The sequence below is a fragment of the Nestor notabilis genome, unplaced genomic scaffold, assembly GCF_000696875.1.
Source record: "Nestor notabilis isolate BGI_N333 unplaced genomic scaffold, ASM69687v1 scaffold8432, whole genome shotgun sequence".
Lineage (NCBI taxonomy): Eukaryota > Metazoa > Chordata > Aves > Psittaciformes > Psittacidae > Nestor > Nestor notabilis.
The window spans coordinates 90,094-108,495 of record NW_009916932.1 but is presented as its reverse complement, the minus strand read 5'-3'; the positions used below and the strand labels follow the sequence as shown (position 1 = coordinate 108,495).

The 18,402-nt window shown below is 40.6% G+C and overlaps 1 protein-coding gene across 1 annotated transcript in view; it reads left to right on the top strand.

Annotated features, from left to right (window-relative positions):
• Positions 1 to 5: 5 nt before the first annotated feature.
• GAS6 (growth arrest-specific 6) overlaps positions 6 to 18,402 on the top strand; it is a gene marked incomplete at its 5' end in the record, with an annotated part of 38,782 nt that continues 20,385 nt past the window's right edge. The window contains 4 exons of the mRNA XM_010024834.1: positions 6 to 110; positions 13,603 to 13,627; positions 14,422 to 14,484; positions 18,253 to 18,375. Coding sequence (XP_010023136.1) covers positions 6 to 110; positions 13,603 to 13,627; positions 14,422 to 14,484; positions 18,253 to 18,375 — 316 coding nt within the window. The remainder of the gene's footprint in view (positions 111 to 13,602; positions 13,628 to 14,421; positions 14,485 to 18,252; positions 18,376 to 18,402) is intronic.

The window sequence follows — 18,402 nt, the reverse complement described above, 5'->3', positions numbered from 1 at the left end:
CCTACCAGATCTTCGAGGAGACCAGGCAAGGGCATCTGGAGAGGGAGTGTGTGGAGGAACACTGCAGCAAGGAGGAGGCCCGAGAGGTGTTTGAGAACGACCCCGAGACGGTAAGGACGCAGAGCTGCTGCGGAGATTGGGGTGGGTTGTCCTCTCTGCCTCCCTCCCACCCTCCATCCTTCCATCCCTCCATCCATCTGTGCCTCGGTGCCAGCTGCCTGCACAGCTGGGGAAGCCACTGGGAGGAGGAGGAGGAGAAAAAGGAGGAGAAGGAGAAGCTGAAACCATTAGGTGAATGACTATAAGCCACCCAGCATAACTAGCACCCAGCCTGTGCAAGGGCTGTGTCGGTGCTGCCTGGTTAGGGTTAAAAATGGCTCCATGAGGATGGACTGGGAGAGTGGTCCAGCCTGGCAACTGCTGGCATGACTGCTGTCTCCAGAGAGTAGAAGGTCCCTGTTCACCCATGGTATGAATCCATGGAACAAGATCAGTGATACGTAATGCCATGGCTTCTCTGTCTGGACACCTTACCATCCCTCTTTCCTTAAGCCTCCCATCTCAGCTGTATTTAAAATCCCCTTAATGTTGTGGCATATGTCAGAACAGGGGGGGTTTCTCAGAAGTGTGTCATAAATACACTGTAATGCTTTTGGGCCATATTCAGCTTGGTCAGCATTTTGGAATCAGTAGTTTCAGGACATACCACTGCAACAGCAGGAGAGCACATGTACAAGAACTTGGTATTGCTGCACATCTAACACTAAATGTGAATTCACAGTTACAGCCTGCACACTGGACACAGCTGACTTTTTCCAGCCTTCTCCAGGCTGACTTTCTCTTCTTTTCACTTTGGACAGCATGTGGTTGCAGTTGTGTTGCTTCATTAAGCTTGGCTTCCTCTTCCAATTATTTTACACCTCCTCTCTACGCTGTTTTGGATAGTCTGTTCTCATTGCAGAGATTATCTGGCATTGATTTAGCAGTGGGAAGTGGATTTTCTTGGTGTTCAAACTGAAGCTTGGTATTGCACAGCATGTTCCTGTTAATAGTATGATACTCTAGGGAGAAGATAGGACAGAGAGTGTGTGAGTGTGTGTGTACGCAGAGACACAAACACACCACAGGCAAGGGAGGGACTCAGGAGATGTTTTATACTTCAGTCAGACAAGTCTTGACATGTGTGCTTTATTAGCAGGCTCAGTGCTGGATATACAGTGCAGTAGCTTGATGTCACAAGGCAGTAGTAAGTACAGCAAAAATATCATGATGCTGGCTTTTGTTTTTGACAATCTTTAATTTAGAGCTTAATACGGAGCACTTGCCCAGGCAGTGTTTAATGGTACACCTCTAATGTGGACGTGTGCATCTGCATGCAGCAGTGTTTGTCTTTGTCCTCTAAAACTGAGCTAATACTGAGTACGGATAACTGTAATATGGCAAGAGTAGCTGGCACAACAATTTCCATATTCATGTTCAGTAACATAACTTTAAGCTCAGTATTCACTGTATAGTAGCGAATGCAGAAAAGAATATTCCAAATGTGATTTTGTATTACTGTGGAAAAAAGGTGATCTGAGGTCACTGGTTTTGCTAGCTGGCTTCTGGCCACGAAAGCAGCCAAAGGCAATGCATTGATAGATCAGATTAGAGGGTGGAGGACTCTGTAAATGTGTCAGGGGTCTTTAACAATATTCAGTACTTATTTTGTATATTGGAAAAAATATACAGCTCTCCTACTGTAATGAAAGCAGTGAAATCACTTTGGTTTACATTTTTTTAATGAGTAATATAAATTGTCTGTGGTTCAATCATGCATTTAAGCATGTTTTGCAGGACAACACAGATCTTCTATCATTGCAAATAATTTCAATTTTTTGGGTCCATTTCTTTTGTTACTACTGCTGGGTCTCTGTCTAGTTCTGAAAACCTCTGCAGAAATATCACTAAGGCTAGATGAGCTTCTAGTGTCTCTGCCCTTGCTTATTTTACATACAATCATAGAATCATAGAATAGTTAGGGTTGGAAAGGACCTTAAGATCATCTAGTTCCAATCGCCCTCCCATGAGCAGGGACACCTCACACTAAACTACGTCGCCCAAGGCTCTGTCCAATCTGGCCTTGAACACCTCCAGGGTTGGAGCATTCACAACTTCCTTGGGCAACCTATTCCATGAGCTTCTACACCAAAGAACTGTATTTTATTACACTTTTAAATCTGCAGTGACATAAGATCCTACCTTTTCTGAGACACAAACCTCTCAAGAGCTGTGAATATGCTTGTTACATGCAGCATGTCCTACTCCTTGCTGCTACTTTGCTTCAGTTTGGCTGGGAAGCAAGTCTGCCACCTATCAGGACGTTTTATGGCCCTTCCTACCCATTCTGCAATCAGTATGTGAAGTGAAGGCAGCAGCTGCTGTTCAGTAGTAGTTTTCTAATGCACGGTGGCAGAGATCACGTATGCAGGCTCTACATACTCTACACATTGGAAGCCTCCAGTGCTTTGTAAGGCTTAGGTGACTGCTCCTCTGGCACTATCTGTGGATTTGAGTATTAATATGCACCTGAGGTAATAGAAATGTTTCTTAAATGCTAGGAAGATACCATGCTGTCATTTCACTGATGCTGTATGGGATACAACCAGGATGCTATATCCTGGTGTCTGACAGAAGAAGGATGCTATCTGAGAGACTTAACTCAGGAAAGATGAAAGCTGTTGATAAACAACGCCTTGCAGTTTGAGAAATTACAGTTACTGCAGTCACAGTTCAGCATGTTGTCATGCTGCAGATGGTCCATGCTGGTAAAGAGAGGAGTTTTTATTGGCCAGGAATGATTCCATGTAGTTTAGGAAGGCTGAAACTTTTGTTTCTGCTTGCTGAACCTGGCCATAGGGATTAACTACTTAGGTCATAGCAGAAACAGCTACAGCTACTTTTTGCACTGCACTGAGACCTGTGGATAACCTTGTAGTAGGCAAGCTGTGAGGAGCGCACCAGTGCACTGCTCATCTGTGCTGTTGTATCTCCCAGGTTTTATGCTTTAAATCACCAGGTGAGCATGAATGTAGGCATTTGGCTGTTTGCTGTCCCATGGAAGCAATGGTCTTGCAGCCTTGACAACTGGAGGTTAATTTGAGATTCATTAATAGCTTGCTAATTCTCTGACCTCAAGAAAACCTTGTGATATGAGCTCAAATATTGTTTCTCTTCCCTGTACCCCCATTAGGTGATCTAATGTAAAGGAAAGGTATGAGTCTTCCTTAAAACTCATGTCATTCTTAACTCTCCTATGGTTGTGAAGAGAATTTCAAGGCCTAATTTCAAGACCTGTGACTTAAATATGTGATAGGAAAACGCATTAAGTGATTCGATCAGACAGATGAAGAAAGGCCGTAGCATAGCTTGTGTGATGCATTATATATATACATACATGTATATATTATATATATCTCAGGGCACACTTTTTGCATGCCTTCCATTGTTTCAGTGAACAGCTTTCCAAAGGAACATCTGCAGGCAGTCAGCAGGAGATACACATTCTCTGAAACCTGAATGCGGGTGTTGCCACATGTGTGATGACTGACATCAACTGCTAAGAATAGTGTATTAGGCAGGGCTAAACAGCCATTCATTTGCAGGCCAGTGAAGCTTTTGTCTTTTATGTTACGAAAAATATAAATATCAGCTCACCCAGACTGGAGGAAGGAAGATCAATTGAAACGTTTTTAGATTGCTTTCTTTTTTTTAGGGAGCAGAACAAAACTCAGTCTGTGCCATTTGTATGACTATACATGGTAAAAACAAGTGTGAGCCTGGCTTAATGAGTCCTGCAGCCTATCTTTCACATGATGTTGACTATAACATCCTTAGGTATTTACAGCAGAATTCTGGGATGGTTCCTGTTTTGCTAAAATGAGGTACCAAACAGAAACATGAAGAGATAATACATTGTGAAAAAATATGGATGGAAAACATGTTCATGGGAGGTATGAGAACTGTTTCTAAATGTGATCTATTATAAAGATAAGCTAGGTGTGATAGACGGGATGAAGTTGCAAAGTATCTTGGATATTGAGATAAGAATGTTATCTTACTTGAAATGTTGATGGGGCCTTTTAAAAAGCAGTACTGAAGAAATATTTAAGCTTGGTATGCAGTCAAGGTATTACAGCTTATTAACTGACTGATAAACTGCCCTGGAATTTTGTGGACCTGTTCTAAAAATGTGGTCATCCAAGGGGCAGAAGGGAGCGTAGTTACTGGTGTTCTTGGAAATGCTGATTTCACTGATGATTAAATACAGCAAAATGTGCAAGCAGTTTCTCTCTTTTGAAAGGCTCAGCATAGGCAAGGCATTCAAATGCAGCCTCTTGTAATTTGGTACCACAGTATTATCAGTACAGTATCCGTCACTGCACATCTTGCTTGGTATTTTTATTGCTGAAGAATTACTGGTCTTCCTGCAGGTCACCATTAGATTTGCCATGCTGAATACTTTGAAAGGTGTTAGGCCCACCAGAAACATCTGATGTAGGTCAGCTTGGCCACCTGTGTTTATGGTTTATGGAGTTGTCCCTCAACAGATTACCTTGGAAGGCCAGTTGGTTTTTGTATGTGTGCAGAATGAACATCTGATTCACAGGCAGGCACATGAAAAGTTCTCATGCTTCTTGAGGGACTTATGTCCAAACTGGTATTAAAATCTAGGGCCTGTTAGATACATAAAACACTGTCAGAGAATCACAGGGTAACTTGAAAGGCACTGAAGAGGTCTCTAGTCCACCCATCTAGTCCAGTCTCCTACCCATGGCAAGGGCAGCAGTGAGACCAGACAAGGCTTTTCAGGGCTTTTTGCAGTCATGTCTTGAAAATTACTGATCCTAACAAAGCATTCAGCAATGTCAGCATTCTTTCTGCTGACATTTTATTGACAAGTCAAAATGCAGATGAAACGATGTACGGGACGTGATAATGGCCAGTTTGGTTGGTTTTCACAGTGTTACTGGCTCACTGGTTTTATTTCTTCATTTTTTCCATTATGTGACATGGTCATGATAACACAGATGAGCTGCATGCATAGACTAGAGTCATCCAAACTTTACTCTGATCTTTTAGGAGGGGTGCTTGGCAGACAATATTTAGGTCTTATTTCTAAGAATAGCAAGGTAAATATGCATTTGTAAATACTAACCAGAAAATTATGAAGGCATGCAGGGGGAAGAGAGGAGTTACTGGGAATGTTAAGGAGTGTAAAATTTCTTGGAGTAATTTAGTGAATGTTATGTAGTCTAGACATGAAAAATACTGGTATCATCTCTAAATACAGATGTCATCAACCCTGTATAGAATATTCCTTTCTAGAATCAGGCAAAAATCTGGTTTTATTTGCTGTGAAATTCTTCTCAATATACTGATTTGTTATGGCATTTTGGAAGTGTGGAGGAAGGGCTAGATTTATAGCTGGTATAAATTGATGTATCTTTTCTTGTCGGTGCAGAATTCATCTGAGAGAGAGAAAAAGTCACTGGAAAACTGTGTTGGTGCTTTAGCCTGCTTGGACTCACTATATGGAAGAATGGATTCCCAGGCACAGTGGTACCTACTTAAAGATTTTGAAAAAGAAAATATAGGAAGATTAGACTTTTGCCCAGGAATGTATTGCTGGATAGAAAAAGGAAGTAGAAAAATTTGAGTGACCAGATATATGCCATAGTGTCATCCCAGCTGAGATCTGGGTGTCGATAAGGTGTTCTCCCTTCCCTTTCTTTCTTCTCCCTGTAGTTTCTTATAAAGGAAACACAGGGTGGGAAAGCATTGTGCCAAAATGCAGTGGGTCTAACTGGTCCGGAAGGCAAACAGGTTGGGACTGTGGAGCAGGATGCATGTATCTACTTGGCAGTACAGACACAGCATTTATGGTGGTGGAGTTCAGTAGTAGGAGGGTGACAAACATATTCCTGCCTGCTTTAGAAAGCATTTATTAGCTGAATGCTGTATTATCAGAAGTTATTGAAAATGGTGAACAAAGCTTGCTGTTGGTGGAAGCAGACACAGCTCTATTAGCTCTGCTGGACTCATGCCTACTTGATCTTAATGTGTTTCCACTCGTGAGTTTAGCCCAGAAGTTCAGAAGAGACCTGCAAATACTGAGACACCGCATCATGAAAGTGCTATGTGCTAACCCTCTTGTGCGTCAGGAGGGAAGGAACAAGGGAAGACAAAAGTGGCTAATATTACATTGAGGGGCTGTTTAAGATAGAATGGAAAAAGATGCAAGGAATGGTAAATTGAAGTAAAGAGATTATACAGCTTTGGGTCAAGAAGGAAGATAATGGAAAAAATAGATAAAGTTAGGGTAAGTCAGTTTTTTTTAGGGGAATACAATAGGCTTTATTAAATATGTGTGAGAGAGAAAATCCAATTAAAAAATGAAGAAATCTTTTTTTTGACCATGGGCTCATTTATTTTTATTAAAAAAACAACAAAACAAAACAAACACCAAAACACAAAAAACCCAAAAGGAATAAAAAAAAAAAAAGGAACAGCCTGCTGGGCATTAATTCAGTTTATTAGTGCAGCTGCATAAAAATCAAGTAAGAAACATTGAGGAGAGGGTTTACTTCTCCTCCACTTACTTTTCAGGCTTTGATTTCACATTTGGGAGCTCAGCTGATGTAGTTGGAGTAAGCAACTCGCTTGCCTATTCTGTTCATCCTTCCTGCACAGCAATTTGTGCAACTGCATAGACCACTGTGAGTAACCAATCTAAAGAAGAGTAGTCTAGAGAGAAAAATTCTCATTTTGTAGCTGGATCAGTTCCTCAGTCCAGTTAACCATGCAGCTTCACAAAGAGTTGCACCAGCACAGTGCAAAGGATAGCACTGGTTTAGGACAGGAAGGCTAGCTGTCAGGGGAGAAGCAGAAGGGGTTGTCACAGCTCATGCTGTCAAAGAAGTCAATGAACAACCAAGCCCTGGAGAATCTGATTGAAGTTTTTCAGCAAGTCTCCCTTCTATATCTCTATCCTCATCACTGTTTTGTTATGACCTGCTGTTCTAGAGGGTCTCCACACATGCACATGACTGTTGGGAAGTTTCCTTATTTATTGTTTTGGGTTTTCTTACTGTTCTTTTGAATGACACCTAGAGGAAAAGCAAAGTTGGAAAGTAAGGAGGATACCCAGGGAAGAGGACAAGTGCTGGTGTTGTCTTCACTCTGCACACCTGCCAGGACAAAAGGATGTATAATTGAAGAGGTAAAAGGAGAACGGGTCACGCTTGCACTGTACAAAATCATGTGCATCTGGAGAGCTACCACTTTTGGCTGATTCCTGGAACAGGGAGTCCTGGTTCAATTCCAGAAGACATTTAGGACAGGAACAGAAAAGCAAAAGTTACTTAGTTATTAAAATAATGAATAGGGAAGTATGAGATCAGATTCTATCACAAGGGTCTAGTGTTGTCTCAGATGTCACTTCCCTATTCCTTGCTTGCCTGTCCCATCTGAGGCCAAATCCAGCAATTTCTTAAGGTGACTGAAGGCTGTTAGTGTGAGTTGCAACCTCTGGAGGTAAGCAAAATCCCAAGGAACAACATCAATTAAATTGCAGAAGGGGGAAAAATACAGTATTTCTTCACTTCCATATATAAAATGTTACATGGATAACATGCCTATAAGAGAGATCACAAACATTTAAATTGTGTGGGATGGGATATATTATCTGTTCTGTTTTAAATATGGCTTAAATAAGTGCAGAGTAATGACACAATATAGGATGTTGGAGACAGACTTTTACTTACGCTGTTTTGCTTAATTTGACAGAAGTTTCTAAGTGAGTGCTAGTTTAACCACATAAAAGTATTGTAACTATTGCAACAAACAGGCATTCAAAAAGCAACGCTGAGTGAAGATCTGTTACTAAATAGAGATCTTCTTTCCAAATTGCACATTAATACAGCTGGAGGGAAAGTAGCCTTTCAGTCTTGAAGCAGCGGAGGAAACCTCAAGGCATTTCAGATTGGATTGCATGAAGAATAACTTAAAAGCACATGCAACAAACTCACTGGAATCATTCTACAAATTATTTTTGTTGGAATATTTGGCCCTTGGAATCAGTTACATCCATTTCACACCATTACTGTGCAATCAAACCTCAGGCCACATATAGAAATCACCTCTCTGTCCCTCCTACAACTTCACAAATGTAAAGTACCTGTGATTTTGTTGGCTGTGACATACAGGAACGTTTTTTTTCTTATTTTTTCGTTTCATTACTTTTGTTCCTGTAATTGTGCATTCTAATCATTAGTGGGGTTTTTTCTCATTGCAGAGCAACATCTTCTGCTGAAGTGCCATCTCAGTAAGCTGCTGGGAAATTGTCTTACCCCTCAGAACAGAGCAAGGGAAGCTGTGGCAATAGATGGGTTTTGTATGGAGCTTTCAGGATTCTGTGGAGATGCCTAGTCTCTATGAAATGGGTGATGCTGGAGAGGGTGATCTTGAATGCTTCTTATTTGGAAAGATGGTCAAAGGGGCGGTCACAGTCTTTTTGCACCAGAATAGCTGGACAGTGTGGCTACTTTGCAAATGGACACAAAATCTAAAAGCTACCTTAAGCAGCTATAAGTTTGGTGGTAGGAGATGAGACTTTGAGGGTGCTTTTGTATTGTACTATGAGCTGCTTTCTTCTCTAAAGCCTTGCTTGCCGAATTGTGGAGGGAAGTTCTCTCAGCTCTTTGCATGGAGAAGGCAGATGGGCCCAAAGCAAACTAACCTGGCTGAGTGTAGGTGTCCTCACAATAAGAAGGGAAGCTTGGCATTGATTTGAACATAACTTTTAGAACTATGGGTTCTATTTACATATTTAAAATTCTGAATTGCAGGACTGCTTAATTACATTGTAGGGGAGGAAGGCCTCGTTAGTCAGTGTGAGATTTGCCAGGCATCAAAAGCCTAGGGCTGAGTTTTAAAAGATGCAGAGAGCTCTTGAGCATTACTGAGATTTGCATTCTTAGGTCATAACAGTTAAACAACTGTCAAACACTATGTTATAGCAAATTATGGTTGGTAGCAGCTGTTTCTTTGCAAGGATAGTGCAGGACCGCAGTGTGGAAACATGAAGTACATTTATAAACAGGGAGGTCTGGCCATGCCCAAGACAAACATTGAGTCCTGAGAGAAAGAGGAAAAGGGAGAGTCATTATATGGAAATAAGAAAAGGGCATAATGTGGGAGTTGTTGCTGCTCTCTAAGAGGTAACTAAGAAAGTGCTTTTTAGAAATTACTAGTGCTAACACAAGACTGGGAGATCCTCCAGTGTTAGCAGTGCTGCAGTCGCAGAATCACAGGGTGGCTGAGGTTGGCAGACACCTCTGGAAGCCATCTCGTCCAATGCCCCTCCTCAAGCAGGGCCACTAAGAGCCCATTGCCCAGGAACATGAACTGTTCTTCTGTAAACTACGTCTTTTATATGCTGCCACTACAGCTCAAACATGATTTGGATTAGATTCAGTGCTGATCAGGCTTACCTGACCTAGTCCTCAAGCAAAACAGACAGAAGCAGTTGGCAGGCCCTTTTGGCTGAGCTTTCCAATGATGTCAATTACTTTAAGCGACAGTGAGAACATTTTCCTGGTGTAGACAGGGTCATTGTTATGTTTTCAGAAGGGCTATTTTTATACAGTGAGTCATGTTAACGCCTGTTCTGATTTGTTGTTCTTCCATCGTCTCTAAAAATGCAGCAGGACTAATGCATACTCAGTATAATTTCACAAACTTCTGGATTTTACCATTAAGGGAGAGCTGAAAACAGATGGTGACCCCTGTCACTGTAGGTTTCCTTTGGCAGGGAAACTGACGTAGGTACTTCTGTCCCTTCAACTCCACAGACCTCCTAGGAATTGTTACCTTCATGTTGCTGTTCTCGGAAATAAAAGCACAGACTCTTAGGTTTTGCACTACTATTGTGAAAAACACTGATTATGTTTAATGCATTGAAAACCTTGCTTCTAGCATGTGGATGTGTTCGTGTGAAAGGGGTACAGGCAGTAAGGCTTAAATCTTTTCTGGTAAAGCACAGCTCTGTCAGCTGGACAGCAAGGGAAGAGTTCTTGAAGTGAGCTGAAATAAACAAGTCATCACCTGTCTGCATGGACTGGCCTCGTGCCATACTTTCCACTTCACTGAAATGGTGGAGACTTGTACATGCGAGGCACTTCCCACACTCTCCTATTTCACTCTCTTCACCTGAGATCCCTGCTGAGCTATACTTCTGGTGGTACATGACACATGATGTGTAACTCATCCTACATGCTAGTCTGCAGGCTGCAGGTGTCCTGGTGCCAGGCCCTTGACTATTGAAGCTTCTGGTGTTCCAGTCGTACTGGATGACAGGCGGGAACCAGACAGGCAGAAAGTGTTTTGGGTCACAAAGAGGAGGGGCGGAAATACGTTAAGGTTTTCTTGGTAGAAGCAGGTGCAGAGGTTGGAATTGTCCAAACTGTGTGAAGGTCGGTCTCTTACGGAGGCTGATGGTTCTGTAAGGTACTGTCTTCCTCTTGCATGCACTGGGACATTGCTCCTGGACAGATTGAATAGAAAGCTTGGTAAGGTCAGTGTCTGTACAGCAGCTTATACAGAGGATGTTTGTGTCCAACATGTATTTGTTTATAGCTTTTTATTTAAAAAGCCCATTGCTCCTGCTTTTATTGTAAGCACTAATTAGGAAAGCAAATCCAAAGAGGAAGGGCTGACAGCATTTAAATGTAGACTTTTTTACCGGAGTCCGAGCTGAAAATTTAACACTTAGTATAATTCTGTGGTGATTTTTTTGCTACCACGGTGGTCACAGTTTAAACAACTGTCGGTGTTTGGTGAGCCTGAAATTGAAGGTGACTAGTTAAGAAATAAGCAAAATGGTAACAGAATCTTAGTTCTGGTAGAGGGATGATGAGTCTCAGACTTTTAACAGGGACCTATCCCTCTATAGAGTTTTCATTTTTGACCTCTGTCGGTCATTAAGACTTAGTACAGCACAGAAGACTGAAAAGGCATTATTGTAGAGTTGAGTGCTCACATGAGGATAATGCATATCTTGCTGTCTTTCTGTGCACATTAGGCACAACTTGAATTTCTAACTGGGAAAATGTCTCATAAGTATTTTTTGACTGCTACCTATTTTTTTTTTTAATTCATTTTCTCAAGGTGGAAGATCATTCATCCTTCATTCTTGATTAATCTTTTGCCTGAATGGAAATACATTGCCATTGTATTTTTAGAAGCCTGTTGTAAGGAAAACTAATTACAGAGAAAATTGGAAAGTTAATCAAACAAGAATGACTGATGTTAGAACCTGCGATCATGTTACTTTATTTTAGAACAGTATTTTCAGCAGGTCCCATAGACCCAGAGAAGAGCTTCTGATCAGCAAGTAGATTTGAGTTAGATTTCTATTAATAGCCTCCCATTTAAATCACTTGCCTCTCTTACGTACCTTGTGAAATGTAGCTTGTGGTGGTACAGTGTTTTGGAATTTCACTCTACTGTTCAACTGGTTTGAATCAATATACACTCAGTTTGCATTTGAAAGGTTATTTGTGCAATGAAAAGAACTAGTTACCATAATATTTCATGCAAAAGTAAACTCTATACAACTTTTCTAGCACTCAGCTCATTCATCAGAGGTCAAGGGAAAAATGAAGTTTTATGCCTTTGCCATCACTAATTTGAAGCAATTAGGTTGGTGGCCATGAATATGAAAGCTCCTATTTCTTGTCCTGTCAGTGCAGAAAAAATTGTTCTTGCCAGTGTCTGGATTATCCTATTGGTGGTTAAACACATCTGCACATTCTTGCATCATACACTTAATAAAAGGGAAATAATAAAACCCATGTTTGGAATATTTCATCACATGCCGCTATCTTTTTCTCCTCAAGTACTGGCCGAGGTTCAGTTTGTGGTTATAGCACAGCTGGGCACTCATCTGAGTACTTAGACTGCTTAGATTTACATTTATTTTGACTGTATTTTTTTTCACTTGTCTTTTCCGAAACTAAACCTTAAAAATAAAAGAGGGAGAGGGGATCATAGCGAGGTCTGAGCTCCTCACTCAGTTTGTTAACCCGAAGAGGTACTACAAAGCTCAATCCCAGAAGTTGCCAAACCTGTTACCCTCATGTCAGAACTGAAAATCAGAGTAAGTGTAAACTACTTCTTTACTGATGCTTTCATGATTTAGGCTGAATATTTACATGGTGCGTTTCATGGAGCATATTTGCCAGAAGCAATTGATTTTTCTGGTGAATGACAGCAATGCAATTGATTGCATTAGACAATCTGGGTCAAATTGGATCACGGTGTGTGCCTGTCTCTGTTGTATGTACATGCCTGCATATATGCATGAGCTTATCCAAACATCTGTGATAAGAGGACAAGATAAAATAGTTTCTTACCTTGCACATGGTATAGATTAAATTAATTCTGTAGAATACAGGATGTTTACTGTCCCAATCTCACTGCAGATAGTGGTATATAAAATTTGCTCATGTTGTAGAAAATAGAATTATGCTTTCACAATTCGCTGAGAAATGGTTCATTTTAAGGAAAAAAAGCATAAACACTGATACAATCCACAAGTTTTCTCTCACTACCTGCCCCAATAACAATTTTAAGAGCACTTGAACTAATGCTTATTCATTACAAAAGCTGATGATATGAAGTAAAATCGGAAAGAAATGCTCTTTCCTGGCCGTGAATTTTTGTATTTTTTTAAGAATGCGGTTTAACCATCAGCTCGGGCCAGACTCCCACCCTTCCATGCAACAAGGCCTCACCAAGCTGGATGTTTTTCTAACATGTGAAGTTAGATCCACATCACAGCAGCAAACTGCTGTTGTCCTTGTATGGCTACACTTTGTTGACACAACATAGGGAACAGTAACACGTGGCCGTGTACCATGAGAGGAGTGGGAATGCCTTTTTCAGGCTAGTTTGAGATTAATGAATGTCAAGTTTCCCTTCACTTGCAAATTTTTATTATTCCTTGATGTGAGCAGACCACCTCCACAATGTGATGGAGTACGCAGAATGGCAGTGGATGCTTTTAGAGTTGGAGCATGGTCATTGTAAGAGCAAAAGGTACCGTTTATTTTAGTGGTTGTGGTGTTAGGATGCTGCCTGTGTTCTGCATCAGCAGAGGGCCTCTGAGGAGGCACTGAGTGACTAAATGTACTTTCCTTCTGTGGTTTTATCTCTAGATTCGTCTTCCTTCCCCTACCTTATGCCATCACCTTTACCTCTTGGATAGTGGGTGCATGGCTTCATGCTCTGACACTGCCACTTACCAGGTCAGCTGTAGTGAAAAAAAGACCTGGAGACTGGAGCTAATATTTCTTTCCTTTTCAAAAGACAAAATGCGTGTGTGATACTGTGCTACTTCTGGCTCTGAATAAAAAGAAATTAGGATGCTGGTGTTTGGACCTTGTTAAACCACTACCATGCCAAGACCACCAAACTAACAGCAGCTTTGAAATAAATATGGCTATAAAAGCAAATAGTATTCAATGGATCTTTATTTTTGTTTTGTTTTTCCTCCTACAGGAATATTTTTACCCGAAATACTTGGGTGAGTTGCAGCTTTCACTTTGACTTTGTGGCTGTGCTGGTATCTGGTGCCTAGCACTGGAGCTTGTCACAGCTGAAGTCTCTGCTAAGAAAAGTGATGGAAATCTGATTGCAATAAACATGCTTTGATAACTTTTAAGAGAGACTGTAAGTTCCGTATGTGATTTTGAGGTGTGTTTTACTTATGTGTAGATTTGCATACAGAGATCCTTATGTGTTTTCTGCATGTTAAAATGTTGATATTGTATTTATACCTGTGGCTTGCAGCATTAGTAAATAATTTGAACTCTTTTATTTTCTTCCCTTTTTAATTAACTCAGCTCTTAACTACTCTCCTTATCTTAAAAATAAAAACATATCTTTCCTTATTGAACGATTGGCTCAGTCTATTGACTGTATCATAGTCATGGCATCATATTGGTTTTTTTTACATTTAATATGTAGTACTTAAGATCACAAATGCTGGCAGTTTGAGAAAACTCCATGTGCTTATTAGATTTTTAAAGAGATTTAGTGGTCAAATTTGATGAGCTACTAACATGCTTTTAGAATCATAGTAGCATCTGGTTAAGTGATCATCCTTTTCAGATGGCTTGTAACTCTACATCAGAGCTAAAAAATGTTAGTCAACTTGAGAATCTTAAGACATCTGGGAGATAGTAAAACTGCATCAATTTTGCATCCACCCTCCAAACCCTTGCACAATGAATCAGTAGGCCAGCTATCATTTGATATGCTTTGAACAGCTGCCATGTCATCATTATAATAATAACAATGTCATTTTCTGTTCTTCAGCTTGTATTCAGAAATATGGGTCACCGTATACAAGGAGTCCTGATTTCCTCACATGCGTTCACAGTAAGCACTTTTGTTTTGTATATTGTAGTTAAATGTTCTCTCATTCTACCTGAAGGAGTGGGACCAGGTCAGCCATCTCCATTTTTGATACTATTTCAGTACTAGTCTTCCTATTCTCTAGGCATGAGATTCCATATTGCTTTCCTATTTGAACAGCAAAAAAAGATCTTTTCCCTTTTATGACCTGTCACTATCTCACTGCCATGTTTCAGTGCTTTGGTATTTTATGATGCACGACATTTCTTTCCCACCATTTTCCCAAGGTCTGAATAAACTGTGAAGCAAGAGGGATGAGAAATAGGATTTACCATAACGCTATACACTATGCTTGGCCTTTCATTGTCTTTCCTCTTAGATGGTAACCTTGGCTCACCCCTGTTAAGGAACCTTAAAAAAATCTTGAAGTCGAACACAGGCTTGTGTCAGGCTTCTTTACAAGGTTATTGTTTTCAGGCATCACGTGACTGTGCTTTAAATACTGCAACCCTTAAAAATTCAGATCAATTTGGAAGTCAAACTGCTATCTCTGCACAGGGGGAAGGGGTGTATTTGTTCACCACTAACACTAGAGATCAGAATATAACGAACACTTCTAACACCTTTCCAGTTCCCTCTTGAAGCTTAGCAGTGTTACAGGTATAAAGCTGCATGCATAAATATTCTAAAAATGTTCTGGGAGCAGATCAGTTCAAATGGGGAGAAAATCACATGTATGCTCACTTAGGTTCATTTTTACCCCTGTGGTTCCGTCTTTTATTATGAACAAGCTTGACTAGTCATATCAGCGCTACCAAAGCAGCATCACAATTTAGTTGACCTCTCATGTTTATAAACTGCGTTACAGCAGTTTCTGAAGAGTGAATTTCAAGGTTGGTAAGTGGTATGTGAAGACTTGCACTCATGTAATGCTGCAGTATCACTTCTGGATGTTTGAGTCCTCAGACCTATGGTAGTCATGTCAGCTGCAGAATACCAGGTAGTTCAAAGTGGGAGGTGAGGCTGAATGCTTCCTTTTGCTCATGCATGTGGCACAGCGAAGAGGCAGGAGTTTCTGCTGAAAATGACAGTACCAGTTGGGAACACTTGTTCTGAACAGCTAATCAGTGTTTTAGAAATACAAGTCTAAATGGTAGTAATGAACAAATAAAAGCTGCATAACTGTTTTTAGGGATTTTTGCCCTTCACAGATGCAGTGGTTTGGAAATAAAATCACAATATTTTCCCTCATTAAAGTATTGAAATGGCTGAGTTTTGGCTAGCCATTGTCAATTCACAGGAGAAGTAACAGAGAAGGAGCCTGAAACACACTTGGAAGAATGATAGGCTTTGTGCATGGCCAGTTCCAGTGTGCCTCTTAATTCTTCACAGATGCTGCCAAAAGGGTCTGTAGCTCTGTGAGGTTGTGCCCACAAGACAAATTTAAATTTTGTCTCTTAACAGCCTTTCTCCTCTCAAAATAAGGTAGTGGAAGGCTCTTTTAATCTGGCATTGCAAACAAAGACATTGCACAACCTAAGGGCTGGAGGGTGATCAACTAGACTAGTTTATACTGGAAATAGGGTAGAAATTTTAAGTGTGAGAGTAGTTAGGCAGCTTAGCAGAGTATTTGAGGATTCTCAGTTTCATAAGATCTTTAGATCAGGGTTACAGGTAGGATTCAGCTCTGGATTCAGAGATGTAGATGCAGGTGTTTCCAGCATGGGTACATACATGAGCTGTATTCCCATCACACTCAGTGGAGAGTTAACCTAGAGGGATTTCACTGGCCAAACTCTGTCTGTTCTGGGAAGAACTGAATCATTCTATGGACTTCATTTATTGTACTAACTAGATCTCTACTTACTGCAATGAGAATTTACAACAATTGCTTTGCAGATAGATGCTTGCCTTACACACAGGTACCTTTACTTTGGTCTGCAGATCTGCAAGGATGTCAGCCAGGAATTGGGGATTTGTCTGGAAAAGTCCACAGGACATTTTTAAAATGAAGCTGCATGTGACCTTAAAAAACACAATGGGATTTTGGTTAGGTCATGTGTGCCTGCTTTTTAATAGTGAGTGTCATAATCTTCACAACCTGTAATTTTCCCAATGAAGTTTTAATTTGCACTATTTTGTGAATATAAAAGAATAAATTGGCAGTACGGAGTAATGAACTGGAAGCAGCAAGTGGTGTACTTAAGTAAAGCCTTGTTGCCATACCGACTTCAAAATTGGAACTGGTAGTTCTGTTCTCTGTCTGCACTTACGAGCTATGAGAAATAGCTCAAAGCACATAAAAAGGTCATGATCTTCATTACTTTTAAAATCTGTCATGTAAATGAATGGAAACAAGATCCATTTTCTCTTGCGATGATTTAAATCAGGAGCACCTTCTGTGAAACTGGCAGAATTACACAGCTATGGAGCCATCAGGAGAGTATAAGCCTGTGCCTCATGTTCTCAAACTCTCATGGTAAGAGGAGCAAACTATTGACACAGTGTTGCTGTGATAGAAATGTCTGAGGTTGTTCCTGCCATTCACCATGGGTTGTAGAGTGGTATTCTGCTGGGCGGCATTATTTCCATCTGGCTCTGCAAGGTATATCAGAATCCAGTTTGAGAGAAAGAATCAAAAGCTTGAGGATACACCAGATAAGTCACACATAAACCTGTTGACTTGTTTTGCTTATCAAGTGACTTTGAAAACACTGGCATGTCTGGGAGGTTTAGATTGTGCTGCTTCCAGACTTGGCTTAATACCTAAACCATTCTGTTTACTGTATACAAATTTTGGTCTGTCTAGGAAAAGAAAGATGCTGATTAGCACTACTCTGCCCTCTGCTTCCCTGACTCCTCCACCTCCAGCAGTGTGTTGTCTGGGCAGTGATTTACTGGGAGGTATTCTGGCAGGTGTATGTTCAGACAGCTCAAGCTGTAGCTGCATTTAATTTTGTGTGGCCTGGCCTCTTTTTTTTGTGGGGACAAGGGTATTGTCTCATCCTTCCTTTAGCTATCTCAGCCAAGCACTGTCCCTGGGTGTTTTGCAGAAAGGTGGGTAGGTAAATTTGCAGAGGTGACGTCCATTTGTTGAACAGTTACCTGATAGTTTGATATTTGCTCCTCCAATTCTCCCCAAAGTATGGTGACTATACTCTTACTGCTTTCCTATGGAGAAAAGCCCATGTGCTGCCTATAAACTGGATTAGTAGTTTGCCATTTTTATGCTGTTAACACATGGGTATTTCTTTTTTTATTCTCATTCTGCACAACAAAAAAGCCTAAATTGTACAGCTCTGACAAAAATTTCAGGTATAGACCTTTGCTAGCCACATATCTATCAGCCCTGGTAAGGCCCTCAGTTGAACTACCAGGAGTCATTTAAAAGCAAACCCGTCCTTCCTTGAGTACATACTACTTTAGTTGCTACCTGCTTTGTATTTTCTCTAAAGTAGGGAGTGTAGAATTAACTTTCTTAAAAATGAGCTACTTTGAGTTGCTTCTTTCAGGATGTGCCCTTCAGATATGGGGATGGTAGCTCACTCCCTTTTGCAATTAAATGAATTCCACTGCACGTGCTCTACAAAATCCCTGGCACAGCTTGTTCGGCATGTTAGCACTAAGAATTAGCTTCCAGTTTTGCCAGGTGTGAGTATTTCTGGTAGTGATTCCCCATTACTTTTTAAGCTTCTTGAATTTAAATGAGAGTGAAACATCTGGTAGTCAGTGACTTCAATGTGTTGTTCTGGTTTTGTTTGTTTGTTTTTTTTAATTCTTTATATAAATCAGATTTGCCAAACCAGTGTTCTCCCGATCCTTGCCACAAAGAGGGGACTGTCAAATGTGAAGATCTCAAGGGGGACTTCTATTGTGAATGCAAGCATGGCTGGCAGGGAAAAACATGTGAAAAAGGTAATTGGGTTTCATTATCTTTTATAC